This window comes from Gallinula chloropus (assembly GCF_964237585.1).
Source record: "Gallinula chloropus genome assembly, chromosome: 8".
Lineage (NCBI taxonomy): Eukaryota > Metazoa > Chordata > Aves > Gruiformes > Rallidae > Gallinula > Gallinula chloropus.
The window spans coordinates 13,174,127-13,201,706 of NC_140093.1; the positions used below are offsets into that span (position 1 = coordinate 13,174,127).

The following is a 27,580-nucleotide window of genomic DNA, read 5'->3' on the forward strand; positions in this document are numbered from 1 at the left end:
TTGACTGAATGCAGCTGTAAAGACAGATGACTGGAAAGACAAAGGAGCTCAGAACTATTTGAAGCACTCCTGGAGTGGGAGTCACGGTGACGTTTCAGCAATGACTTGTTTAGGTTCCTGATGCTCTTCTCCCACTGTGTGGATAAATAAGCAGACCTGGGCTGATGGAACACACCAGTCAAAGGAAGTCCCCGCTGGGCCATATATACTCTGAAAACTTCCATAAATTGTTCTGTAACACGACGGTTTCCAATTATGGGTTTTCATAATAAGAGGCTTATTGGCAACCGGCAATGCAAGTTAACTGTGGAAATTTCTATTGCTTTTCTTGGCCCCCGTGCGCTTCCTGAGCCGAGTGTGCTTTGTCCCAGGTGTACCATGCTGGGCTTTGAAAGTGTGTCAAAACATGCATGGGGCTGAGACCCCTGGGAACTGGCACTCAGAGCCCGATCTACAAGAACAAAACCCAAAGGTGAGGGGCTTAAGGCACGAGTCCCAGCCTGCTAACTGGGTTGATTTGTTTGTTTCTTGCCTTGATGAGTTAAAGTGCTGATCACCTGTAAGAGATTTTCTTGGACACATGGGAAATGGCTTTTTTTTTTTTACACAGTTCTGAACAAAGTTTCAAACCTGTGATAGCCTTGGGGAGGTACAGGTATGCAAATATCTTGGGTAGCCCTTCCAGCACATTTCCATTAGTTTGCATTGTCGAGCCGCTTTCCTCTTACGGGCACGTGCGGGTGCAGGCTTGTTCGGTTTATGAAATGTTGAATGAGTCTTCAAAGCCCATCATTGTTTCCAGGAAATATGTTTTTCATACATACTTGTATTGTTTTAAGAAAGAAAAAAAAAAAGAAAAAGAAAAAAGGCTGTAATGGATAATACTTTGGGTTTGTGTGAGCCAATGGTGTGGATTTACTTGGCATCACAGCTCTCAAATGCTACACACTCAGCACAAGTAGATTCTTTTCTGATTACATGCAAGCACTGTGTAATAATTACATCTTTAAAAATATATATTGATTCATGGTATTGTCTTGAAGCTGCAAATAATCCAAAAGCCCGTCTGCTTGTTTAGATCAGATACAAACTGAATAGCTTTTTGCAGTAGGTTGCTGAAAATGCAACAATTTCAGAGAATCATACCTTTGAAGATGTAACCTTACGTTGCTCTCTTCCCCTAATCCACCCCTCTTGAGTGATTTATTCTAGGGGCTGTGCATCATAGGTTTTGTCCTGGCACCCGTTCCCAGAGTGTTGCAGTGCCTGTCCACATTACCAGAAAAAGATGGCTGGGAGACAGTTTTAAAAGAAAAAAAAAGAGAAGAAAAGAAAGAAGTCTAACCAAAAAGAAAAGAACACACACACAAAGAAAAGAAAACCAGTTCCAGTTAGCAGAAAGGGTTTTGCTGCCAGTGTGGATGGGGCATAATTTGATTTAAATGACTTTTGAAAAACAGTTCTCAAAATTGTTCCATGCATTTTCTTCCTGGCTACTGTTGAAAATATGGAGCTGAATATTTTCTGTGATGTTTCAAACCAATATATTCTGGCAACCTCATAGCTGGGCCCTGTGCGTTACACTCTTGTTTCCAGTTCACTGTGGCCTGGAGTGCAACGCGGAGCTCATGAGATGCACCAAAGTGGGAGGTCTTGCGAGGAGCAGGCAACACAAAGACCCAAGGTACAAGGAACATTTTGCTGGGGTCCAGCAGGGAGGCTGCCAGCTTCCAGGGCCTCTTTTTTTTTTGAAAAAGAGTTTGCTGGTAGGAGATGGAGGAACAGTGCGTGCCTCATTGGATTTTGTGAGCGTGTAGAAGGTTGACTCCTGTGTGGTGTTAAAGGTTGGATGCTGAACTTAGATCTTTTGTACCTCCCCGGGGCTTAGGGTTTTTCAGTGGAGAGATTTGCTGTACAGATGATGGGCTGTGGCTGAGTCTTCATCACTGCTTTAAGTGTGACTACGTATAGCTGTGTGAAAGAGCAGTGTGTGGGCTGGGGAGCTGGGGCATGAGGTGTTGCTGTATCCCTTTTGCTCCAGGGACTCCCTGTTTAGGGGAAGTTGTGTGGGAAGGTCAGTGTGGTAGCAGTAGGTATCCTGAAAATAGAGGCTGTTTGTTTAGTGCCAAATCAAATCCTGGGGGTGGCAGCAGGAGTGGGAAGCGTGGAACAAGTTTGTTGATCTGGCTATAATAATAGACAGCTCTTTGTACTGCTGCTGGGAGTCCCTACTAGGTTGGCTTGTCTACAAAGAAGATTGTACTCCTGCTGTGTTCCCTGCAAGTGGGCACAGGACGCTGCACTTCCCCACATCATCTGGATGCTGTTACCCTCACCATGTCTGAAGAAGTGTCAATCTCCTCAAGCCCAGATATATTCCTCATGGATATCCCGGAGTCAATTCTTGGGAAGGGCTGTACAGACCTACTGTGGTTATTACGAGCCTTTATCAGCTCTTCTTTCAAAGCAGCTTATGGTAGGGACTCTCATTAAGCTCAGTATTTGCTCTGCAAACTGCAGAGCGGCTCCTTTGTGCAGTTTGAGTGGTGTGACCCATGCCTCTGGTGCTATGGTGGCACGAGGTACCTGTGCTGAGCAGGCAGCAGCTGCCTCTGACAACTTGTTCAGTTCCAGCTCCTCAGTGGTTGTTAGAAGGTACAAGAGGCAGGGGTGCACAGCTGGAGCTGTTTAATTTATCCTGTAAGAACAGGATGAAATGAACCCGAGGGAAGGTGGTCCTGATCCTAGGACTCTGTCCTACAGACAGCAGTGTGAGAGCCAGACTTAGGAGAGATGAGTCCAGGTAGACCACAGAGAGATGGCAGGAAGGGAGTGAAGGCAGGAGTAGACTTGAGGAGAGACGGGGGCAGAAGCAACTGTCTCCTGCTTGGTGATAATGAAGTGTTGATAAACATGTTTGGAAGTAGAATGTAGGTGTGGGATGAGGGCCAGGGCAACGTGAGCGGGGAGCTTGCAGAGACAAATGATAGGGCAGAGACCAGATAGGGAGAGGAGATGGATGGTGAGGAGACAGCTCTTGTTTTGCCTTTAGGATTCAGAAAGGTCAGTCTTGAGAATTTTCCCTGTTGATGCTTTTCCACTTGTTATTTTGGTTATTTGTGCAAGGTGGTAGGAGAAGGACTTGAGCTGGACTTGGAGGGAGCAGGCTGTAACCTGTGGTGTTTAAGTACAGCCTGAAGCATGGAGAGAAGATGAGTGAACTGTTTAGGAATGAGGTTTGTTGGTGGAAACAGGACAAAGGAGTGTGAAAAGGTGGATGTTTGGAGAATATGTTTCTCCTGCAGTTAATGCTCTGCAGTTAATGCTCTGTGTGCCTGGGCTGGACTGAACCTGGATGCTCAGCCTGATGACCAACTCTGCAGTAAAAGCTGCTGCTGGTTAGTCTGAGCAGAGAAGATGCAGGATGCTGGGGAGGGCAGGGGAGGTGGCTTTGAGGATTCAGTAGGTTTGGGTGCATTGCAGAGGTGTCTCTGTAGTTTGCTTTGAAAACACATGTGTTACATTTCATTTGTTTCTCTCACACCTTTCACCTCCTGAGCACTGAAAAGTCCCTGTTTCCAAGAAGCTTTAGCATGCTCAGCTTGTTTTCACCCTTTTGAATCCACGGGCAGAATGGTGTTCCTGTGACTGCCGTGAGAAATATGTGTGTGACATCTGGGAACAGCAGAGCCCACTGGGGAGGAGCAAGTACCCTTTTCCTAGTCAAGAGGAAGAGATTTTAGTTTGGATGGTTGTGTGATTATTGCATCCAATGTGATGCCTGGAATGTAAACTCTGATGTGCTGTTTAATATAAGATAGCTATCCTGTGGGTTGTTAGCAAGTGTTTCCAGTGATTTAGAATTAAAAGATTGTAAAAGAAAAAAAATCCAACTGCAAACCACAACAAACCCCCCACTCTAACCTCGTGGCTATTTAAACAGTGATGTTCTGCTGCTCCTACTGAGACCGGTCGCTTCTACAGAACTGTTGTCTTTGCCAGAGCTGTTTGGTGTACGTGGGATTACAAAGAGTAGGAAGGGTGACTAGGACAGGTGGTTTTTCTCTTATTGGAAGTACCGTCCTTTCTTTAGCCAAGAAGGAGCTAGAGCAAGCCAGGCTTTGTTTGGTTGCTCTTTTCAGAAAAGCAAAGCTCTTCCTTGTAATATTTATGGTAGCTTGGCTCTAGCATGTATGTATGAGCTGTGACAGCATCCTCATGTGAGCCAGGCTCCGTTCCTACTCCCTCGTGAGTGCACATTAGGGAACCAGCTTTTAAGTGGAGCCTGTTTAATATGGCAAAAGCTGGGAGACTAACAGATGCAGGTGTTCGCAGTATCGGTGTGAAGTGCGGTGTTTGTATCAGCGTTGTGGTGGCAACGGTCTTTTTAACGCTGAGATGGTAATTTGGTCCAAAGCCCCTGTTTTCAGACGTCTTCCCTTTGAAATAACCACTCTCAACCTGTTTCTGTTTCTCAAACTTGTTCCTTAACTAAAGCTCAACTGCAGAGAGGACCAACATCTCCAACCTGAACTTTGTCTCTCTACCCAGTACTGAGATTAACTCATTCTTAGCTAAAGCAGAACTCGTGTTTAACCGAAATATTTCTTGGAAGGCATCTTACCTTGGTTTGCAGACCTCAGGTAGCCTTGACCTGAATACATCATCCTCCTTACAGCTGTTCCTACGTTTGGTCCTCGCTGTTTAATGTCAGCTCCTGGCCAGCCATCAATCTGTCTTAAGCTTCTGTGTGCTGGCAAAACTACAGCACCATTCTGGAGCCTCTTCATGCATCATCTCTTTGTACCAGTGAAGAGAGTTACTGTTAATGGCATATCACTGCTGAAATCTTTTGGATAAATTGCACAGTTTGGGTTTGATTACTCATTATCACAGAATGGTCAGAGTTGGAAGGGACCTTAAAGATCATCAAGTTCCAACCCCCTTTCGTGGACAGGGACACCTCTCACCAGACCAGGCTGCCTGATGCCCCATCCAACCCAGCCTTGAACACCTTCAAGGAGGGGGCAGCCACCACCTTTCTGAGCAACCTGCATGAGGCATTTTGCTGCGTTTTGACTGACTTAGGGAGAAGAGGTGTTGTGTGAGATCATCTCCATTCTTCCCTAGTATTCTTATGAAAATATACATTGCAGGAGTCTGGCATGTCTCACCAGTGCAGGATTACAGAGCTAAGATTGCTTTTACTGTTTGTAATAATAAAGATCCCATTGCTGAGCTTTTTGTTCATTAGTAATCTTTCACTTTCTTTTCAGAGTCAGCGATTCCAGGGCAGACCCATTCACCAGCGTGTGTTGCGTATTCTTAGATATTTTAATTTACTTTTGGCTGTCCTCAGATATTCTGGACTCAGGTCAGCCTTGTTCACCAATTGGATTTGACTGCTCTGCAAGTCTTTGTCATCCATGAGTTTTATTACCAGTGACTTAATATTTAGTTTCAGATTATTGGGAATGCTTGGCCTACTGCAGACCTCTGTGGAATCCCACCAAAACCTGAATTCCCAGTGGATTATTCTGCGTACTTGTGGGTTTCCTACTGCGTGTTTGTTGCAAGATCTTTGGGGGCTTTGGTGAATTCTGGAGTGGCAAGAACGATACCTCCCAAGGGCTCCAGCTGACCAAGTTTGGCTAATGTGATAAATGTCTTAAGCCTACTCCTTCATTATCAAATCTAAAAGTGCTTTTTAAAAAGAATGAGTCATGTATCTATTTGTTGTTTCTTTTTTAAGTGAAATCAAATGCTGTCGTTGAATTTCTGAAGCAGTTCTGCTGTGGGAAAAGGACAGCGAAAACTTCACAAGTGGTTGGATTTTTAAAGAAGAATTTAAGATGCTCTCTGCTTGGAGCAGTAGTGATATTCTGGACTGTGGTGGGTAACTCTGGCTTGAAGAATTAAAAGAATAGTATCCTCTAGTGGAAATGGCTGCTAGTCAGTATTGCAATCCCTCATTTTAATACCAGTGTTTTCATTGAGGTGAAGAATTTCACTTCTCTTGAATCTGTGTCCAAAACAGCTGTAGGGAAGATGATCCTGCTTCCTTACCTGCACGATGCTCTCTGAAGGAGGTTTCTTCACAAGCTTCTGTCGTTGATGACAGTGACCTTTGTCATGCAAGGTCCATCCCTCCAACTGTATGTAGTCCAGCAATCATCCTTGTCTCACCTTCAGGCCTGTGGGGATTCACGGATTGCTTGTAAGGATCAGAGGTGACTAAGGAAGAAAAGCAAACCTGTTAGTATCAGGCTTAAACGCTTTGGGGGCTTGGTGCATTTGCTGGAAAAAGCCCTGGGGGCTAATAGCTCAAAGATGATTGGAAATCACTGATCTGGTTCAGTAGTTTGAGATTATAGACTAATGTGTGAGTTAAGTGTTGCCATTGAGGAGGCAGCAACAAACCCCCCTGTACCGGATCCGAGAGTAAACAGGCCTGGGCTTTATCCATGTGTAGATGTGAGGCTTAGGTGGAAAGTCTGTGAAAAGCTTGGAACTAACGGGACAGGTATAAGATTGCTTCTGGCAGAGAAAGCAGTTTCTGCTGCAGCTCAGGAGGTAACCCTTGTGCTTTCAGATGCACAGGCTCCCGGTTCAGTTTTCTGTTGGAACAAATTCCTCCCGAGTAAGGACAATTGTTCGTTTGATGGCTACTTCAAGACTGGGCTGGATGCAGCGAGGTAATCGCTCTGCTGTCCAGATTGTACGTATCCATGCCAGGATGTACTTGCCCACTGGCTGTTTTTTATTACGTTTATGGTTGAAATGGGATTTTCATTCAAAGATCTTGTGTTCAGTCAGCTATGACTTTACAAACTAATCACTGTGGGGCAGAAACTTGATGCTTGTTCAGTGATGGATGTTTGCTTAAAGTTGGAAGAAAATGATTGCAGCCACTTATCTAAAGGATCAGACATTCAAATAAGCAACTGACTTTCATAAAAATTATTACAGTATTTTTAAGTTTTAAAAAATTAAAAAGCATATGAAAAATAATGTATTCATAAGGTTTGCATGTGACTTGCCAGGTCAGGAAGTTAAGGGCCTTTGAAGGGCTATAACCCTGTATCCTGGGATGTTTGCATTGCAGTAGGGTCGTGCATTTCACGTGTATGCAGCACGGGGGAATCCCTTCCTTCTGCATCCATGCAGAGTCAGCTTCTTTGGCAAAGGTCGCTGCTCTGTACCGCATGTATGGCTCCATGGTAGGAGGAGCCAGTTGTGTATTTGATTTATTCTGCAGCTCTGATAACATACACAGAACATATCAGTACTTATGTCCTGCATGAGCTTCAGTAGCCTCATAGAATGTGTTAGGTTGGAAGGGACCTTTAGAGGTCATCTATTCCAACCTCCAGTAACATAACAAGAAATAGGAGAGTGCATTATCACCAGTTGGTTTCCCGAGATGCTGCATGTAAGGAATGCTTATTCAGTCATGGTCAGATTTGCTGCTGCTCGTGTACAGAAGGATCCTGCCTTTTGGAATCTGTGTGATGAGCTCATGTTGGCCAGTGGCTCTGATCATCTTAAATGGAGTAATTGTATCCATAGAGTGCCTGATTTTGTAAAGTCTTATGCAGCTTTCCAGTCTTGTGATGTACAGCTTCCTTAAATTTTTGGTGTGATATAAGAAATCTTGGGTGAAATTTCCCCCTCTGTTATGTATGAGGTCAGCCTAAATGATCTGTCTTGGCCTTAAAAAGAAAACAAATCCAATCACCCATGCTTGCCAGCAGCTGGACATCTCGCAGCGCTACGCTGTGTGAAGGCCGCGATTCTGCGGACTCTGGAAAACTTTACTTAAAAATCCATTTGCAAATCCGTAAGGGAACGTGTGTCTGAGGGCTTGGGTAGTCCCAGCTGGAGTATCAAGCTGGCGACAGCAGCGTGTGTCCTTTAGCCTGGGGGAAGCATGGTAACTTTAATGTGTAGCATTTAAAAAGAAACCCAGATCTCCTGCCTCCTTTAATGCAACATAAACTCTTTAAGCGTAAGCTGCTCAGTGTTGTGCCTTCAGAGAGGTGTATCTCTTGGTGTTTGCTGCATTACCTATAGAAAGCTCTGTAGTTTAGCACCCGAAACGCTCTTCAAAGAACGACTTGGGGAGAGGGGAATTCAGGCAAAGCCTGGAGGGGTTGAGGAAAACGAACTCCTGCTGCGGTTGCACACTTGCACACATCTGGTGCAATCGAAATTTAAGAGCTGAATACATCCACATCTGACCACGGTAGGGTCCAAACATTACTGTTGACACTGGTTTTCTTTTTGGATAGGCACACTGGCAGAGTCACTAGCATGTGGAGCCTTGTCAGCTCTCTAATCTAATAGACTGTTCTTGCCCAGACCATTGTGTGTCAGTATTTTATGTACCAAGCGTAGCCAGGTTTAATAATCAGCCATTTTCCCACCTTCTGCCAAACTTTGTGCAAAATCTGCTATGGTAACAAATTATATACATATTAAAAAATGAAAATAAAGATGGAAAGCAGAGTCACAAAAGGTAACAAGAGTTCAAAGTAATGTCATCTGAGGCTTGGGGTTTTTTTTTGCTAAAGACTTGAATTCAACCCCATTTTAAAATTGACTTTATTTCTGTTTGTGTTGTGAAAAGGTTACAAAGAAGTGGGTACTGCTTGAAAGCACAGCTGTAGCTCTGTGTGTGTAAAACTCTGAAAGTCTTCCCTGTACAGGTCTGATTTGACATACTTGCTTTTTAGTTAACTAAACAATAATTTGAGGAGCTTCTTGGATTGTATTTTTCTTACTTGGAATGCTTTTCCTCAGCTAGGACCTGTTGTGACTGTTTATGCTCGTTTCTAGTGACTCGGAAGTTACCAGAAAGGGGGTTTTTACAGCATTTTTTAAAGGGCCCTTCACTTTACCTGTGGTGTGACTTGCTGCTGTTGCGTCCTGGGTTAGTGATGCTGAGGACTGGGAACCTTGGAGGAGCATCTCCAGGGAGTTACCTGCCAGGTGGACACCAGCACCAGCTGGAGGGGAGCTCAGTTGCTTGGGGGACACTGGAATGGGGTCACCTGGTTTCTTTGCGGTTTTAATGTTTAGTAGGTTATTTCTTATTCCACACTGATTTGAATCCTGCACTTAAGTACTGCAGCTTGAGTGAAACTTAAACACTTTTTTTGAAACTAAAACCTGGATCCAGGTTCTAGGGCCAGGTAGGTGCTTGCAACTGGCTGTTGGTTGCATACAGGATGGTGATACAGGCTTGTGTATCTGAGGTGTGAGCCCTTTTGATCGTTATAACCTCATATGGAGCAGTTCCTGCCTCTCTCTCATGCAGTGCAGGTCTAGTGCCAACTGCAACAAGTGCTCTTCAGGATTTTTTTGGGACGTGATCGGTTTCTCTAGTCCAGTCACATACAGTTTCTCCTCCCCATGTGCAGTTGCTGCACTGAAGTGGGGACAAATCTGTAGCAACGGTCAGAGTTACTTACCAGAATTATCAGTTAGTTAATGGTTAAGTAATTTTGTACTCTAATTGAGTTCATCCCTCTTGGAAATTTAATTAGGAGATTTGTATAAGTAACAGCAATAATTGAGTGCCTCTAGGAAAAAGGCTGGAGCAGAAAATGAATGTAAAGCGTGTTGCCTTACAGTCCAGTTCCTCTGCAGGTCGCAGGGCACAGTGTTCTCTGGTCTGTACTTTTTCAGTCTGTTCCTAATTGTGTGTTGGGGAGCTCTCCCAGAGATGTGTTCTGCTGTGATCCCAGCATTCACTGGAACTGTTTGAGCTCTGGGACTTCCCAGGATGATTAGTGTATCTTGGTGAACAATGGTCTAAGCAACTCATTAAATGGTAGCGTATCCTCCTCCCTCTCTGTGCTTACTCCCAACTTCTGGAGAGCCGATTAGATGCTTGGCAGGAACTGTATGGTTATGCTCTAGATACGCTTTGGATACATTATTGTCACAGTTGAGGTATTGCAAAAGCCATGCCGTTCCCAGCTTTATCCTAGTGAGGTACCTCTTCTGATTGTGTAATATCCACGGCTAATTACACGGCAATTGCAGTGTGCCACCAGCCACCCACAATTCATTGTCAGCTCCTTGGGGACGTGGATGAAAAAGGAAAGATAATGTTGTGGGTTTTTTTTTTTTTTCTTCAGCCCAGTCACTTAGCTTGACTCTTTCTTCTCTCCTTATGTGTTTTTTTTTTTTAAATCCCCTGCTCCTTCAGGTAATAAAGCCAGATGGTGGTGACAAAGAAACAGAAGCCACACATGAATCAGATGTCCCCAAGGATATGCTGGGGACTGGCATTCCTCAAGAGACAGCGAAAGGCGATGCTCAAAGTCCGGATGTCATTATAGAGGCTCAGTTTGATGATAATGATGCTGAGCATGGGCAAGACCACTTGCAGGATACGTTGGCTGATGACATTAAGAAACTTTCCCTGGATACCACTGAAAAGGGTGAGTAGATCAGATTGCTGATTTAAACCTTTATTTGATCAAACTGGTGAAGTGTTACTTTGCTGCCTTGCTTTGTTGCAGGATATAAAATCCAGGCATAAAAGCTTAATGCCTTATCACTTCTATCCCTTTCCACTAAACTGCCTTCCTAGTTTTGAATGGATATTAAGGACTGGCTTTTATGTAGTTTTGATTGATGCAAAGTAAATCCATGGAACAGAAGTCACACCTTTGGATTTGCGATTCTCCGGGCTGTCTGGGGACTGCTGGCTGCTGCTTAATTCAAGATGCTGCTGTAGCACTTCCCTTCATGGCAGTTTGGTTGGCCAACCTACGTGTCTCAGTTTGGGGATAAGAATATATTTCCTTGGGGGCAGTTAGTTTTGTTGCTGTTTTCAAACAGTTGAGTTATGAGCAACTTAAAGATTTGGTCCATTTAAAAAGAAAATTGCACTAAAACCTAAAGCCAATTATGCGATCGGTTTTGAAGGCAAACCTGTTTTATTCTGAATCTGAATTCCATCCAAACTATCAAGTGTTGCTTAGGGCAAAATAAAATAGGCTCCCCTGTCCCAAACTCTGCTTATGCTGCTCTTTGCATGTCCTTTCTAGTACTAAATCCCTTCCCGAAGAGCTGTGTGTTGAAAGGATTCCGACAATTGGCACATTTAACACGTGCTTTCTGCTGCTGGTATAAAATTTGCCAGGACAGATATTCTGATGTGTTCCTGACACATGCCCTGGTTGTCCAGAAAAGATGGTGGTGGTCTAGGATGTAAATGGCTGTTGGTCTCCGACAGGCCTTGGGGGTGGTTGTGAAGCTGTTGTATTTAATACCTGGTGTTTTCCTGAGAGATTGCTTTTGAAGAAGCACAGAGCTCTGCCTATACTGTTGGTAGGCTTCCATTTTTCACACCCATCTGTAATTAAAAACTGGAAGTAACAGAAGTGAGCGGAAGTGTTGTAGTTTTTATGACAAAACATTGGTTTCAGCTCATGAAAGGAGCTGCCACCTCACCGGCTCGTGATGCTATTTCCTTCTGGGTACCTCCACTGTCTTTGAGTTACTGCCAAGGTGTGTAAACCAACTTCCACCTTGTTCCTTTCCAGCACAGGGCTTCACTTGGGAGTTGCTCGTCTCGTCTGCAGATGTTCTATGCAACTAGTTATTAACCCCATCCTTTCTGCAGTCCTGGACACTGTGTCATAGCCACATGCTGTCAAGCTGCCACCTTGACACAACAGTGTGCTCCTAATGTGCTCCTGAGTCACATCTTGTGTCTGTTTTATCTCTGGTTTTGCTTCTGATAGGAAGGCCAAATGAAAATTCAGAGAAATACTTAATGGTTTGACACTGGTATCTGAAATAAATGCAGTCCTGAGCCAGTATTTTACTTCACCTGTATAATTGTGCTTGATGAACGTGACTTTTCTTGCTGCATCACAGTCCTTGAGGTGCTCTGGAATTGACCTGTGTTGGAGGTTATCAAGTCATCTCTTAAAATCAATGCCATCTGAGTGTTTTTTTGCCATTTAATTCTGTCTTTGGAGAATGTTTATAGGACAGATGTTAGATCTGCTTATTGTCCACACAGTTGAAATCCAACCTACTTTTCCATTGCAGTTGCGTAAGCCAACTGTTTGCTTTTGTTTTCAAGGCCTTTCCATGTTCATCCTTAACAAGCCTTGTGGCTGGTGTGAATGTGCCAGTTAGATTTCTGCTGAGTATGTATTTTGCTATCACCTCTCTTAATAGTTGCTTCAGCTTCTTTGGCCATATAACCCATACGGATTTTTCTCTAGTTTCTTCTTGTTCTGCTTTTTTTAATGCCCTCCTTTTTTTTTATACATATAAAGTTTATGATGCTGCATTTTCTGAAGGTGTTTTTGAGCAGTTGATGATTGCTTTGGCTTGTTTCCTGTCTTTCATGCAATTTCTCATATCATCACTTATCCAGGTTTTAAGCCTTGCCTGGAAATGAGCTGTAGTTATTCTAGCATCGGTGATAATTGTCATGAAAAAAAGAAAAGATCCTGCCAAATTCGGTCTGCACAGGTGTGGCTGGAAATGCTTTTTTGAAAGCACCAAATACATACTTTTTGAAGCCAGAATTTGGCTGTGCCATTCCCTGGGACCTGGTACTGGCATTGGAGGCAGAGTGCTTTTCAGGGTTGGACTGTGGTGAGCAGAAGGCACCCTTCCCCATGTAACATGGGCCTCCCCTGGGAGGGCATCTCGGGCTGATGTTGAGCTCTCCTTTCAAGCTAACTGCCTGTGAGTCGTTTCTTTTACATCACTTCCCTTCTGCTTGAAACAACTACTGCAACAGAGAGATGGATGGGAGATGAGGTCCTGTGGGAGGATTTCTTGCTGACCCACCAAACCCAGTGCTTTTTCTTCCTCTCCCTGAGAGCGTGGCTTCGTAAGGGTTATTGCACGGACTCATCGCACAGCGTTACGAGCAGAGGGGAGCGGCAGAAAGCATTTGTGGCTGGTGCAGTTCTTCAGTGAACACTTGCAGTGGGGGTTTTTCCCCTGTCAGGGAAGTTCAAAGGTTTTGAGATGGACAAAGATGCTATCAAGGGCATCGTGCTTAATAAAACTAAGAAACAGCCTATCATGTTCTCATGTGCACTTTGTACATATGTGCATATACAGTCTGTGTGTATGTGCATATATGTACCTCTGTGGACATATTGAAAGCTCTCTATAAATAATCTAAAAAGATCTTTTATATATTAAACATATATTTAAACAAAATCCAAACTGAACACACACCGTTCTCTAGGGGTGAAAAACACCTGTAGCTGCTCTACTTGAATGAAAAGGAAGTTTTACTCCTCCTGGGCCATAAAACCAGAGCCAGGCTGTTCTAGATGCTGCTAGACAGCACTCAAATCTCTGTGTGTGTATGTAGGCTCTCCAGATTGCAAGGTGGCTTTTGTCCTTGTCTGACAGAGGAGTGGGATTGCACAACATCTTCATTGCTGGCTCATTTGTTCTGCTGCTGGTGGTCAGAATGAACCATGAAGAATAAAAGTAGACGTGCCATTCGCGTAAGAGCGCTCCGGGTCACGCCGGGAGTGCAGGCTGTTTTGATATGTTTTCTACCCTGGCCCGTGTCCCATCCCTTGTAGCTTTGTTCCTTTTCAGAGCACCAGTCACCCCCTCCACCTCTAGTTACACACTGGGGTGAAGAATTTCGTGTTGGCCCTTGCTGTCAGAAGCTCTGAAGCACGAAACATCGTGTACGCTGATTACGACCCAGAGCGGAGCGGACCGAATTTCCCTGAAGTCATTGTGCTTTGGGTTCTCTAAGCCTCTGCAGGGCTTGAAGTGAACTGAGATTGTTACACATGGGGCTGCAGGCTGAGACTCAGATGTTGGATTTGTGCTTGCTAAGTGCTGCAGATAGGAGATCCATGCTTCCAGCCCTTCCCTTTCTGGGACACCAGAAAGGATGGGGTGAGCAAGAGGGAAGTCCACAGAAATGAGGAGACCATCACTTTCAGCCTAATTCTCAGCCCATGCACATTCTTGTGCTCATAAAAGTACGTCAGTCTTGCTTTCCTCAAAGATACTTAAATAAAAGTTCATAACTGGTGTCACTATGCCAGAAGCTGTCCTGGTCAAACAAGTTTGCTCTGCTTTTCTGACCTGTTCTTGCAGAGAACCTGGGTTAAAGATGACCTTCAGAGAAGTCTCAGACCTAGGAAGCGATGAGACCTGTTCCTCTCCAGCATGCTGTTCTACACAAAGGAATATATTTTCCTGTTCCAGAGTTGGACTTTCTTAATGTTAAGTTTAGGTCATTGGAGGAAGGTCTCTTTAGCAAAGTTGGACATCTCTTTCCTCTTGCGTTTTCAGCTGTATCGCCAAGGTGTAAATATCTCTACATGCTGAACAAACTTTCTGTCTGTGGTTTTTTTTTTTTACAAATACAGTAAAAATGAGCAGCCTGAAGACAGTCTCTCAGGTCCTTTACTAGTGTCCTTCAAACCCTCTCTGCGGTTTCCGTGCCCTGTGGAAATGCAGGGAAATTCCAAAGTGCTAGCATCCCAGCACTGGTCTGAGCAACACGGTGTACACAGCAAAGACTAATTCTCTGTAGTGCTTGGTATTGCCATGCAAGTCCTCTGAGTTTCACCCAGAGACCTCCAACTTACTCTGTGTCACTGCTACCCAGAGAAGTCACCTTTTCAGGTCTGTAATTCTTTTCCTTACTCCTCATTCATGTTGACCACTGTGAAGGAGTAAGAGGTAAAGTAACTTTTATCGCTTGGTGCTGAGCTGAAACATGTTGTTTCTGGGACTGGTCACTGCAGTAGAAGGATTTTTCCTTATATACATTATATTCAATATGTAATAAAAAAATAGAAACTTCTGTGTCCTCCTGACCCAGGAAAAGTGCAAAATGTTCCCTACAGGATACTTTAGGCTGCTGTATCCCCATGCAGAGTTGTGTGCCACGTGAGTTTCGTACAACTGTGAGCTGTCTCCTGTTAAATATTGGGATCAGATTACTCTGATAAAGGAACACCAGCGATTGAGCGGTAGCAGCTCCTTGTGCTCCCTGCGAATGGCAGCTGGGCTCGTAAAAGTGCCTCAGCCTTTCTTTGCAAAAGGATATTAAAATCAAGGTTTGTAAAAGTGTGTCACCATGCCAAGAACTATCCTCGTCAAACTAGTTTGCTCAGCTTTTTTTGACTCTTCTCAGGAGAGAACTTACTTTGCCAGATACGCCAAGTATCCTGCTTCTCAGGGGGTGGCTCTTAGAAGTAATCGAGTCGGTGGACTGGCTGCCCTGGCAGCAATCAGAGTTGTGTTTGTTCAGGACTTCCACTTACACCTACACTTCAGCAAGTCAGTGTCTGTGTGAACATCTGAGGCTCACTCACTGCCCTGATGTACTGATGTTTGAGTAGAAATCACTCATTTACAGGCAGGGTGAACTGACAGCGAACTCAGCCAGTTGTGTGGTGGGAAGTTGAATCGGATAGTGGATGGTCAAAAGGTAAAGTCAATGGAATTTGGGTTGGAGCTGCTGTAGACCTTGCTCCTGTCTGGTCAGCGCTGGCCAGGTGGATGCTGGTTGGCCTCTTTTCAAGGCAGATGTGACTGTCGGTCTCTAGCCCTGGTAAAGTCAGAAATTATAATCTAAAATTGCTTGGTGTCCTTCCTCAGTACTACTGACTGGAGGCTGTTACTGGGTATTTCAGGATTACTTGGCCCAGCAGAACTGGTGCCATTTGGTACCTTCACAGTATGGTTGTGTGGTAATGTATTAAGCCATTCTTTTGTCAGGATGATGCTCTGGAGTCTGTCCTTGGAAAGGTTTGTGGTTCCTTCTAGTAAAGGAGAAAGGTGTATTTATAATCACAGAATCACAGAATCTTAGGGGTTGGAAGGGACCTCAAGAGATCATCGGGTCCAACCCCCCTGCCAAAGCAGGCTCCCTATCTCATATTACACAGATAATGTAGAGTTTAATCTCTGATCTGTGCTTCTGTGCCTGCTTTTGTGTGTACTTCCTTTTCTTTTAAGCTTGGGTAGGTGCTTGTCTGACTTTTGTGTCTTCCTCTGGCAGCTGAAGCCCTTCTGTAGTTAGCAGTGTCTTGTACTGGCATAGGCACAGTTTATGGAGACTCTACTTGTGCCTCTCCTTGGCTGAGGCTGGTAGGGAAAGGATGATGGTGATGTGTATCTGGACTGTATGCTGTCTCTCTGCTCAGGTCCCCCCCCCCCTTTCAGTTTATCTGCCATGAAATCTGTGACAAATTTGGATCCCTCCAAAGTCACTGGCTGCTGGAAGAAATAAATGTTCTTCTCCCTCCTCTTCAGAGGCTCCCGTTCACTCTGAGTGCTTTTAAGGAGTCTTCATGCTTCTTTCCTAGCCTGCAGCTTTCTGGAGATGGATCGTCTCCACTGCATAGCTCTTAACATTTCTAGGCCACAGCAGAGTGAAAGCTCACCAGGAAATCTTCTCAGTTACACGGCTTTTAATAGAAATCCTTGAGGTGGAACTGTCAAAAATCAGATCGGTTTCACTCTGCTGAAGGCTGGAAAACCAGCAGAGAAGCTGGAGCAGTTTCAGCTGCTTGAGACAGCTATTAGTTTATCCCAAGTTCATGTTTGCAAGTCTCAGGATCTAGCTCTTTAGTTGTTGCTATAACTTTTCTTAAATGAGAGCATGGATTTCTTGAGGAATAAACAGTATAGCAACTTCAAGAGAAGCGTCCTACTGGTATTGGACAAATTGGGCTTTATGGTTGCATTGATTAAATGCTACAGGCTGAATAAGCTCCAGTTATTCTTTCCCTGCACAGCTGAAGCCTGCCATGGAAGTTAATATTGGGAAAGCTTCTTATGCTGTTCTTCCCTTGTAAGTTATCTTGACTCCCAAATGACTTCTTTAAATAAGGCAAAAAAAGCCCAAAACCCAACACAACTGTGGTTGGGTAACAGGAGTTACATTAAGCTCAGCATATTGCTGCATGTTCCTGAATTCACCTGTGTTTCTTCTCTGAGTTACAAGTTTAGGTCAAGCCAGTGAAAGGGGATGAACCTGAGAATGAATGGTGGGTATGAAGATAAACATGTCAGAGGATGGCCATTGTTAGCAGCAAGGTTTCCAGGGTGAATCAGATTAGGATTCATTCAGCTAGCATATTTTCCATGCAGTAGTAAAATTGGACACACATGCACTTTAGGAACAAATGCACATGCAGGAAGGAAGAACATCAGGTACGTGGGCAAAATGCTCAATGGAAATGTTTTCATAACATTTTCACTTTGTTTGCCATGAATGTAATTAAACTGTATTTATCTACACTGCAACACTACGTGATGGGGTATTTTTTGAGGTGTAATTCTGTTGTGATAAAGCTAACAACCCCTCTGACTGGTAGCTTCTCAAGGATGTGAGAGGGCCAGGAGGCTTGAGTACCTGTGCTGTGGTCATGGTGATGTTATGTGGCTACTGAGAGGACTATGATTTGATCTGTTAGACTACACTGCAGCTTCCTAAAATGACGTTGAATCTTTGTTGTGGATCATGCTTGGATGTTTCTAAGGATAAGTGATGCTCCTATGTGGCATCATTTTGCCATCTCTTCCATCCTTCCTTTTGCAGGTAGCTAAATTTAAGTAAATAATTACATGCTGGGCCATGTTGCATGTGTAAGGAAGCCAGCTATGCAGAATCACTAGGTTGGAAAAGACATTTGAGATCATAGTCCAACCATACCTGTCTTCTTCTAAACCATATCCCTGAGCTTCTCATTTACCTGTCTTTTAAATACACTCAGGATCAGTGACTCAACTGCCTCCCTGGGCAGCCTGTTCCAGTGCATGGTAACCCTTTTGGTGAAGAATTTTTTCCTAATGTCTAACCTGAACCTGTCCTGGCACAGCTCCAGCCCATTCCTCCTTGTCCTATCACTCTTCATTTGGGTGAAGAGACCATCACCCATCTCTCTACAACCTCCTTTCAGGTAAGTGTAGGTAGCAATAAGGTGCCCCCTCAGCTTCCTCTTCTCCAGACTAAACAACCCCAGCTCCCTCAGCCACTCTAGCCCCTTCCCCAGCCTCCTTTGCCCTTCTCTGGACACACCTCATACTGCCTTTGCTCTGCCTGTCTCTGCTATACCCCTCCATCACTATGCCTTTCCTCTTCCTCTCAGAGGGTATCCTCCAGCCCATGCATCTTCAAAAATCATCTGAGTATGCTGGTTGAGCCTGTGGGTACGTGAGTTCAGGTGTTTGGACACAAGCAGCTGTGGCAGGGACAATCTGCTTAAATGAGCATTCAAGATATACATCTCTAAGGAGGTTGGTCCTGTTTATTAGACACACAGCTCTGTGGTGACACCACTCAGGAGTGCTGCGTGGTTTGGAGTAGCTTTGCTGCAGAGCTCTCTTGCATTGCTCATGGGAGCTGTTAGGCTGATTTTGGGCAAGCTGCATGTGTTAAGTACTGAAGCTGTTGGCTTAACAGTCTCATCACAGTGAGCTACCTGTCTTCCCTCCATCACAGGTGGAAAGCTCTATGTGTGGAGGCATAAATGCTTTCAAAATACTGTTATTTTCCCAGGTGATCCTTCTTGCAGCCTGTTTAAAATCAATTCCAGTTTTGAGTAGTACATGGTACCAAGTAAAAAGGTGCTTTCATAGAATCATAGAATGGTTTGGGTTAGGAAGGGACCTTAAAGATCATAAAGTTCCAACCCCGCTGCCATGGGCAGGGACACCTCTCTTTAGACCAGGCTGCTCAAGGCCCCATCCAGCCTGGCCTTGAACACTGTCAGGGAGGGGGCAGCCACTGCCTCCCTGGGCAACCTGTTCAAGTGCCTCACCACACTCATAGTGAAGAATTTCTTCATAATATCCAATCTAAATCTACCCCCTTCCATTTTAAAACCATTTTCTCCCAAGTCCTTTCCTTTCTCCCTACCTTTTGGGTAGGCAGAGGATGTTCTTCAGCCTGACAGATGAGACTTCAGAGAGACCTCACTTGGACCTCTGTCCTGTAGACTCCATGGGGGAGAAGTCTGCTAAGGTCAAGAGAAGCTCAGAGTTCCTACCAAAATAACTTTGTAGGAGCTGACATTACCCAGCTGGGACAGCAAAGATCCCTTTGCTTTTGATCCTCAAAAAGCCTGTGTTTTGGTTTACATGGCAAAGAGGATCGAGTATGATGTGAACCACTGGTTCCTACCATCAGTTTCATGTTCTGGAGGGAAAGCCTGGTCTGTACCAGCAAACACTGGTGATGGAACGTGAAGAGCCCTTGTATGGTTTTCTAAACAGCAACATGTTTCCTTCTCATTGTCCCTAAAAAGAAGATTGTGGCAGAATAGTGTAATCCAGGGCGATCTGTGTGTGCGTTTGTGTCCTGTTTTTGGTTGAAGAGGAGTTTTTCTTTCCACATCTCCAGCGTTGATCCAGACAGAACTTCCAAAAACACATCTTTTGGCACACATTCCTTAAGATACTTACAATAAATTGGTTTGGTTTACTCCACTTTCCTTATGCATTTCAGGCTAAAACACAGTGATGCTGCCAACCGCTTACTGAAGCAGACACACACCAGAAGCCGAAGTGGTGTTAGGTCATTAGGAAGGTCTACAGGTGTGTTGGTACCCAAGCACTGAGCTGAAGAGCAGTATTTTCTTTTTTAACCTTCATATCAATACTGACTTCTGAGGGGATTCTTAGATATGCCCACATAGAGTGAGCCAAATGACTTCTAAAGTAGATTTTTTTTCTTTCTAGCTGAAGTAGCAAACACTGAACTGTTGGGTTGTTTTTTTTTTTTTAAAAAAAAAACCAACCTTATTTCTTTCCATCCAGGGAAGGAGATTGTTTTTTTTTTTTTTCCCAGTGAGTTGTTTTTGAGATCTGAAACAGCGATATATTTTCATTTGCAAGTGGATATTGCATCTTTAATTGTATTCTTCTTGGAGAGAATTGCAAATTTCCACAGTGACCAATGCAAACCTAGTGAGAATAATTTTGGACCTGTCACAAGTAATCAGAATTCAAGTCTGATGACTTTTGGTCCACTTTGGCCACCTTTTAATGTCATGGTAATTCAATTGTAAAAGGAAATTGGGGGGGAGGGGACTTAAAAAAACCCAAGTTTGACCTAGGAATGCCTGTCAGGCAAATGGAAGTGTGTATTGAAGCTGCCTGAACTGATCCCTTACGGAGGGAGGCAAATTCCAAGTGTCCTGGATCTACTTTGTTGGTAATAACATAACTAATTGGAGTTGCTTTTTGTATCTAGTGCCTGATATTTTTTTTCAAGTAAGACTATTACAGTTTTGGTTTGTCGGATAATCACTGCAAGGAAAACATTGAGATTATAATGCAGTTTCACTGGATCCTTGTTGCTGAAGTGTGTTTTCACTGTAAGATAAGCTTATGAAGTATTGCCCAAGCTAACATAGTAAATCTTTCTCAGAAAACATGTCTTTGCCCAGGGTGGAAATATTGAATGGTCATTGGATAACCACCACAGTAAAGGGTCAGAATAATTCATTTTTACTTTGGCAAAATGCAAGGAATTTCTTCCCACCTCCCCTGCTTAAAATCCTGCTCCTCTCACAAGTTAACTCTCCCTTTAGGATCGCCTCTGTGGCTCTGCCATTTGTGGGAGATGTTCTTGTCTCCCAGCCTTGATCTTCTGGACCACCAGTCTCCAGTGGAGCCCCGATACCTCTCCACCCACCAAGTTCCAGTTTCACTGGAGGGGAGAGAGCTGTGCAGCGCAAGGCAGGGGCTGTCAGATTTATTTTGGGGACTCAGATACCAGACTGTCATTGCACTTTGTTGCTGACTTGATACTTCAGTTGAGACTGAGGTTTTTGTGCAGAAGTTTCACAGCTGAGCAAGGTGGGCATTGGATCTGGGTAGCTGTTTGTCCTTCCTGAGCAGAGGGGTTTGTCACAGGGAGCCCTCATTGCTGGTGCTCTGCACTTGTAGACCTCCAAGAATTAGATCCAGCCCTGGCACTGACAGAATTTTGACTTCAAAAGTAGCAGGTACAACCTACAGAGAGGTACACCTCTCTTGGCTCCAAAAGGACAGAGTTCCTCATGTGTCTTCTTCCCTGTCCCTTGCTTCAGAAGCATTCCCCATCAGTAAATGTATATGATAATCAACTTCATTATCTAGAAGATCAAGAATGATGGGTAGGAATAAGTGGTGGCTGGAATTTGCTTCTTTCTTTCTGCTGATGGTAGAGTTGTAGATCCCAGCCTCTGTCTCTCTGATAATGCGACAGAATTTTTTGGGAGTGATGCTGAAATTGGAGATACCTGAGGAAAAAGAAACTCTCCAGCTAGCTCTGGTAGGTTGGTGTTGAGTGTGAAGGAAGAAGGCAGGTTCTACCATGTACCACAGTGAGATTTTTAGATGTTTTCTGGTACCTGTACTGGGTTTGCATGTGGCTCAGCTTCAGCAAGGTGAGAAGTGCCCTGACCCAGAGTGTTCTTCATCCCAGGGAAAGGAAACCCTGGTGACCCATGTGTAGTCTCCCCGTGACAGCTCCCTCCTGGTGCTTTGGTGCTTTTCTGAGTGTGTGATACCTCCCAAGGACACCACTGATGGCTCCTTTTTTGACAGGGAAAGCTGTTTCTGGGAAAAAATACAAGTGACTTTTTGGAGAATTGGGAGCTGGAAGGAGAAGTGACGAGGCAGCAGTGCTCACAGGGGCATGTTCCTCACCTGGCTCCCGGTGCTTTCCTCGGTCTTGCCTGCTGTGCCGTGAGTCAGTGCTGGCATTGTGCTGTGCTGGGAAAGCAGCAAGTGCAGCTCTTGGGGTTTCTTTTTTTTCCCCAAACACATTTAGATCTGGTTTCTCTTCCAACCAGCATGTGCCACTTAGTGGAGTGGAGTTCACTCCAGGAAAGCCCTGGGCTTGTGGCAGGTGTGCCCGGGCAAATGGCTTTTGGAAGGCTACCAACCTCCCCTCTGCCCCTGCCAGTGTTTCTTTGTTCCAGATCATCCTGTTCTTTGTCCTAACTGTCTTTATTGTTGGCACACCATAAACCCATGGCTATTAACCGATGGCTTGAAAATTTATAAGACAACAAGATGGCTCCTTGCTTTTATCCTTTAATTACTGGTTGCCTGGTATGACCTTCAGCTGGCAAAAATCTTAGAGGAGGTAAGAAAATGAGGTGTCTAACTTGGGTATCCCCTCTTTTGAAACTATTTATAATTATTGGAGCTATTTTTTCCCCCAAATTGCTTGTCACCATGAAACTCTGGGTGGTTTTATCATCTAGTAACCCTGGTTGTGGCAAATCTGAGTTCATTTTAGTAGGTAAAGTACAAGAGAAATGGTTTTGCTGTTGCTACCGCCGCTGCTGCTTCTTTTTAAAGAAAGTAAATTTTTATTTAAACCCTTGAATATCTGACTGTTCTCCTCAGCCTTGCTAGCAAGTCAGTTAAGATAAAATAAAATTGAAGTCACTTAGATTCTTCTGAAAAAGATGATCTCTGGGGAGAGGTGAAGTCTGAAGAGCTTTGTATCAGAAGGCAAAGCTGGGGATAATTAGTGGCATATGAGAACCAGGAGTTCGTCATTAGAGCGATAGCTGTCATTGTCAGGCGACTGCTGGGGTAACATTGCCTGAAGGCAGCCCAGGCTGACCATGGTGGCACGACCATCTGTGAGTGTGCCCTTGTGATGGTGGTGCACAGCCGTACCCCTCGGGGCAAGCTGCTCCCCCACTGCCACACCGGCTCCCCCCGCACGCCTCTCCCGGTGCCCCGGCACAGCTCCGCGCGGCCGGCAGCTGCAGCCTCCCCTCCTGCAGCCCAGCCCCCTTCATTTGTCATGTCACCAGCAGCTTCCATCGAGGGTCCCTGCGGGACAGATGGGTGTCATCTGCAGGCCGAGGTCTGTGTGTCACCACTGTGTTCCTGGAGGCTTTCTGGCACGCGTGAGCGCTGTTGGCCTGTTGGGGCACAGTCTTCAGTGAAATGTTGCTTTATCTCACGTCTTCTAAGGGAAGCAGTGACAGCTCTGTCCCTTGAAACCTGCAGGCAGTGCCACAATCTCTCTTTAAGAAAGAAAAATTTCCTTTGAACGCTCGGGGCCGGATTTTAACACGTGCTTGAGATGGATGCGATTGCCATGCAAGTGGAAAAAGGCATCCATCCTCCATGAGCCCTCTGGAGAAGAGCGTGTAGATGTTTCCATCTGAAAAACACTGTCAGAGCAGAAACCGTGGCCTCTCAGCATGGATGCAGCTCAAGAAGGGACCAGTCCCAGCCTTCTCCATTGCCAAGATTGCTTTGGATGTTTGTAAATACTAAATCTCTTTGGTGTGCCAGCCACCTGTAGCAGATACTTTCAAACTCAGATACGTGGATATTTGAAAATCACAAGCTAGAAATGACTTGTCTGTTGATTTAAATATTATGGGTATCTGGTGAAGAGATTTCAGGGGGCGGGAGCTGTTTGTCATCTATAGCAATTACTTTCATAATCCTGGTCCACAGCCGAAGATAGTTGGCTTAGTAGATATGGTTTCAAAGATAAATACGCATTTTATAACCTTGCATAATGTTTTTAAAGGAAATTAAATATTAAATGAATGTATGTACTTAAAGGACTACTTATATAAAGTTAATGACTTCAGCTAAGAGATGCCAGGAAATTAATGTAGTTCTTAGTATTTAAAAAACAGAATGTGTTTTCCACCATTATATTTATTATGGCTGTCATAGTTCTACTTGTAAAGTTGGGATTTACTTTGATTTTTGTTGTTTTTCAGCTGATCCGCACAGTAAGTGAACATATATCTGTTCTCTGTGGTAGTCTGGAGAAACAATAATCGCTTTATGCTTGGCTGTTCTAACACTTGAGAGGTCTTTTTCCTTTCAGATAAGTCTGCTATGGTCACTTTGTATTGTAGTTTACAGCAAAGGCCCAGTAGGAATTGGGCATGGAATTGTGCTACAGTAACTGTTGTGTGTGTTTGATGCAGCCAAGGCTGGTGGGATCGCTGGTGTGCACAGTACAAAGCAAGATGATGGACCCAAGGTGAATGATCCCAGGCTCCTCCCAGAGAAGTGTCTTCAAAGGACAGCCAAGGTAACTCCATGGAGAGTGACAAGTGAGCACGTGTGCCCTCCCAAAGGCTGAAGGAGACCAGCCCTGGCCTCCCTACAGCCTCCATCTGTTGATCTTTGAATTTCATTCCCCATTTCAAAGAGAGTGATTGTCCGATCTGATAAAAATCAAGTGTCTTGTTATTTTTACCTATTAGCCTAGTTTAAATTCCCTTTGTTTGTTATGCAAAATTACTTACCAAGATTCAGAAAAAAGATTGGATGCTAATAGGAATGTCAGGATATCCAAAGTTGTCAGAATTAATTCTTGCAGACTTTGGAAAAACTGCTAGTACTGTTGGTTCAAGTTTTGAGCGAATCTCTGAATGTTAAGAGACCAGAGAAGGAGTACTGGGTCAGGTCTCTTCCACATCTCGTGCTTTTCCCTCGCAGCCTCTGATTCTGGTCCCTCTTTGGGCAGGGCTGCCATCTGGTCCTATCCAGCGTGGCAATTCAGTGCTCAGAATCGCACAGAGGTGCAGCTCCCAAAACCTTCTGGAAGGACTCTTCTGTATAAGCTTAGGAAATCGGCTATAATATTTCTGTTATCCAGTGATTTATTATGGTCTACAAAAATATAGCCTGGATGAACACCTCTCTGGAACAATTATTTAGTGATATTGTAATTTATTATTCTTTTCAAAGCCATCTTGTATAAAGGTAAAATAACCCCTAACTTCAGAGAGCACAGAGAGGAGGAGAGGACTGCCAAATTCCCCACAGCACATCCTTTCCTGTGGTTAGTGTTGGATCCACCAGCGGCACCGTTTTTGGACGGGCCTGCTCTGCGCTGAATGTCGAAATCACAGGCCGAGGATACAAATGAAAGATTTTACAGGAGTTGCTTGTATGTTGTGGCTAATTCCCTGCATTTGGAAGCATCTGCTTCTTGTCTGGTTTTGTTCTGTAATCAAGAAAATTGCTGTAGAGCTAGCACTTGGAAGGCACTTAGCTCTTCTATAGCCATGAGCAAGATGGCAAGGAAAATACGTTGTAACTAGGTACTTGGTTAAAAAATGCACACACACACACACACACACGTGGGGAAAACACGATATAGGCCTTGTGATTTTTCCAGATATCCTGCTAATCCTCTGCGTGTCCCTATTCTGTTAAAGAAAGTAAGTTTCTCTGAAGGTATTAACTGTGGAAACCTTTGCCTCTTCCAGGTGGTCTATATTTTGGAAAAGAAGCACTCCCGAGCAGCTACGGGCTTCATCAAGCTTCTGGCCGACAAGAACAGCGAACTCTACAGGAGGTGTGCCATGTTCTCACCTGTGGACCACAGAGTGCCCAGGGCCTATGTGTCCTTGGCTGATTGCCCTCCAGACTTTGTGACCAGGCCTGAGGACTATTCAAATACGCTCTTCATCTGTCGCATAGTGGACTGGAAAGAAGACAGCAACTTTGCAACAGGGTACGTGGCTGCCATTGGAATTGGAGGTGACTGGGATTTCTAGTCCCAGTTCTTGATTTCACATCAATACATATAGTAAACACAGGCCTCTGTTAATAAGATACCTGTATCCCTCTGGTATTTGGTGGATAAACTGTGCCGAGGTTAAGGATAGCTCATCCCTAGCTAATCTCACGGGTGCACAATGCTAGTTTCTTTGCTTGCTTCAGTGTGCTGGCACATGGCAGCATTAATGAGCCTACAGTCTTTGCTCAAAAGAGCTTGCAGTCCAGAGGGAACACGCATGGGTACTTAGCCTGACCAGCACGAGCACTGTCAGGTGCTGGCAGTGTTTCGATCCTTCCTCCCTTTGTGTACAAGTACAAAGTGCGTAGGCACTTCTGCTAGAGGAAGAAGATCAGTAGCTGTGCGGCTCGTATTTGATTTTTAAACCTTTTACTGATAAGAAGTACAAAAAAGCCACAGATTTTTGTGGTTTTAAATTTGCATTGCTTCAAGGAAGGACACTAGAAATCAAGGGAAGATTCATACGCTTCTGAAACAGATGAGAAGGGTGTTGCACTTGACGTTTTTCAGGAGGCAATGTAAAGTCATTGCTGTCCAGAGTTCAAACTGCAGGCGCTGCCATAGAGGAGATTTTAATCCTACTCAAATGGCCTATGCTGAGCTGGATTCAGATTGCAAGTTTGGTTTGCCTTTCCTTGAGGAAAATCCTGGGGGTTTCTGCATGTTTTACTTTTTTGAGGGGGAATAGCTGTCCCAAGAGCCTACCTGGAGTGGCCGCATTGCTTCCTGTTGAGTGGGTCTCAATAAGAAAAGGTGGACATTGATACTTCTATTCAGTTATCTTGACAAAAACTGAGTAGTCCTGATTTAGTTAGAGATCCAGTGTAGGTAACTCTGACCTATGGCAATGCTGTGGTCAGATTTTGCAGATGATGGAGACTTTCCCCTGAGAGAGCTATTCTGATGGGGTAGCGCGACAGATGTGCGGTCTCAGCACCATAGTTTTTGGAGTCCTCAGCTCAAACTCCTGGTAAACTGTAAAATTTGCATAATTTAACTTTTTTTTTCCAAAGAGTAAGTATGCTGGCACAGATCTATCAGCCCTAGAACTAAAAGTAAACTAAACTGAAGTCCCTGTTTCCCTGAGTTTAAGTTCGTTATCAGTTGTGGCTGCTTTGTGTGCCCAGTAATAGCAAACTTCACGTGTACTCCTTGAGAACCGCATGAGATGTGAAGTCACTGAGTATTTCCTAGCTAAACTGCAGTGCATGAACTGAAGTGGCCTCCCTTTGAGCCCCACTTAACTCGGGGCTGGCTGTGTGCTGAACTTCACTGTGACTAAGTTTCATATTGGCAGAGGTTTTCCTCTTTGTCGTCTTTGACTCCAACAGAGAAAAGACTGGAGGGTGATTGTACTGCTTGGCTTCTTGTCAGAGACAATCCCCCTTTCCAGCAGAAATGGGGGAAATTAAGAGGATGGGCTAACGTCTTTTTTCGTTGGCTAGTGTGTGTGTTTCTAATCTGTGCTTCTGACAACATTGTATATTCTCATCTGGCTCTTTCGGTACTTTCCAAGATGTAAAGGGTGTTGTCAGGAAAAAAACCGTCCATGATTGTCTTTAGACAGAGCCGTTTCCTCTGGGGCTTGGTTGCACTTTGGTAAGTGCCTTGTGGAGATGGGAGTGTGAAACCTTAGTGACCCATTTTGTTTTTCACTGTAAACACGTGGTTGTTTAAACACTGAAAGACAAGGAAACCTCTTGAAGGCCCCAAAAAGTCCTGTTTGCTTTTCAGCTGGTTTATAAGCTTGTTTCTAAACTATATGGCTAGTTGTGGCCCACCTGAAAGAGGAATGGGTCATCTGCAGCTCAATGCATACTTCTAAACTTTCTTGTGTGCCCCTTAGTTCTGCCCACAGACTTCATGATGCCCCTTTGGCAGCACCACTGTGGTTTTGAAAGTGTCTGGACTAGAGAGACTATAGGTCATCACTCTGCACCATCACAGTCTGCTGGAAGTACGACAAGGAAAACTCCCTCCCTAGTTGGCAGTTGCTGCCATGGGTGTTTCCAGGTACTC

At 44.5% G+C, this 27,580-nt stretch overlaps 1 protein-coding gene across 1 annotated transcript in view; it reads left to right on the forward strand.

Annotated features, from left to right (window-relative positions):
• Nucleotides 1–27,580, forward strand: part of DIS3L2 (DIS3 like 3'-5' exoribonuclease 2) — a 191,910-nt gene that overhangs the window by 49,464 nt on the left and 114,866 nt on the right. The window contains exons 7-9 of the mRNA XM_084267510.1: nt 10,217–10,451; nt 23,955–24,061; nt 25,248–25,495. Coding sequence (XP_084123636.1) covers nt 10,217–10,451; nt 23,955–24,061; nt 25,248–25,495 — 590 coding nt within the window. The remainder of the gene's footprint in view (nt 1–10,216; nt 10,452–23,954; nt 24,062–25,247; nt 25,496–27,580) is intronic.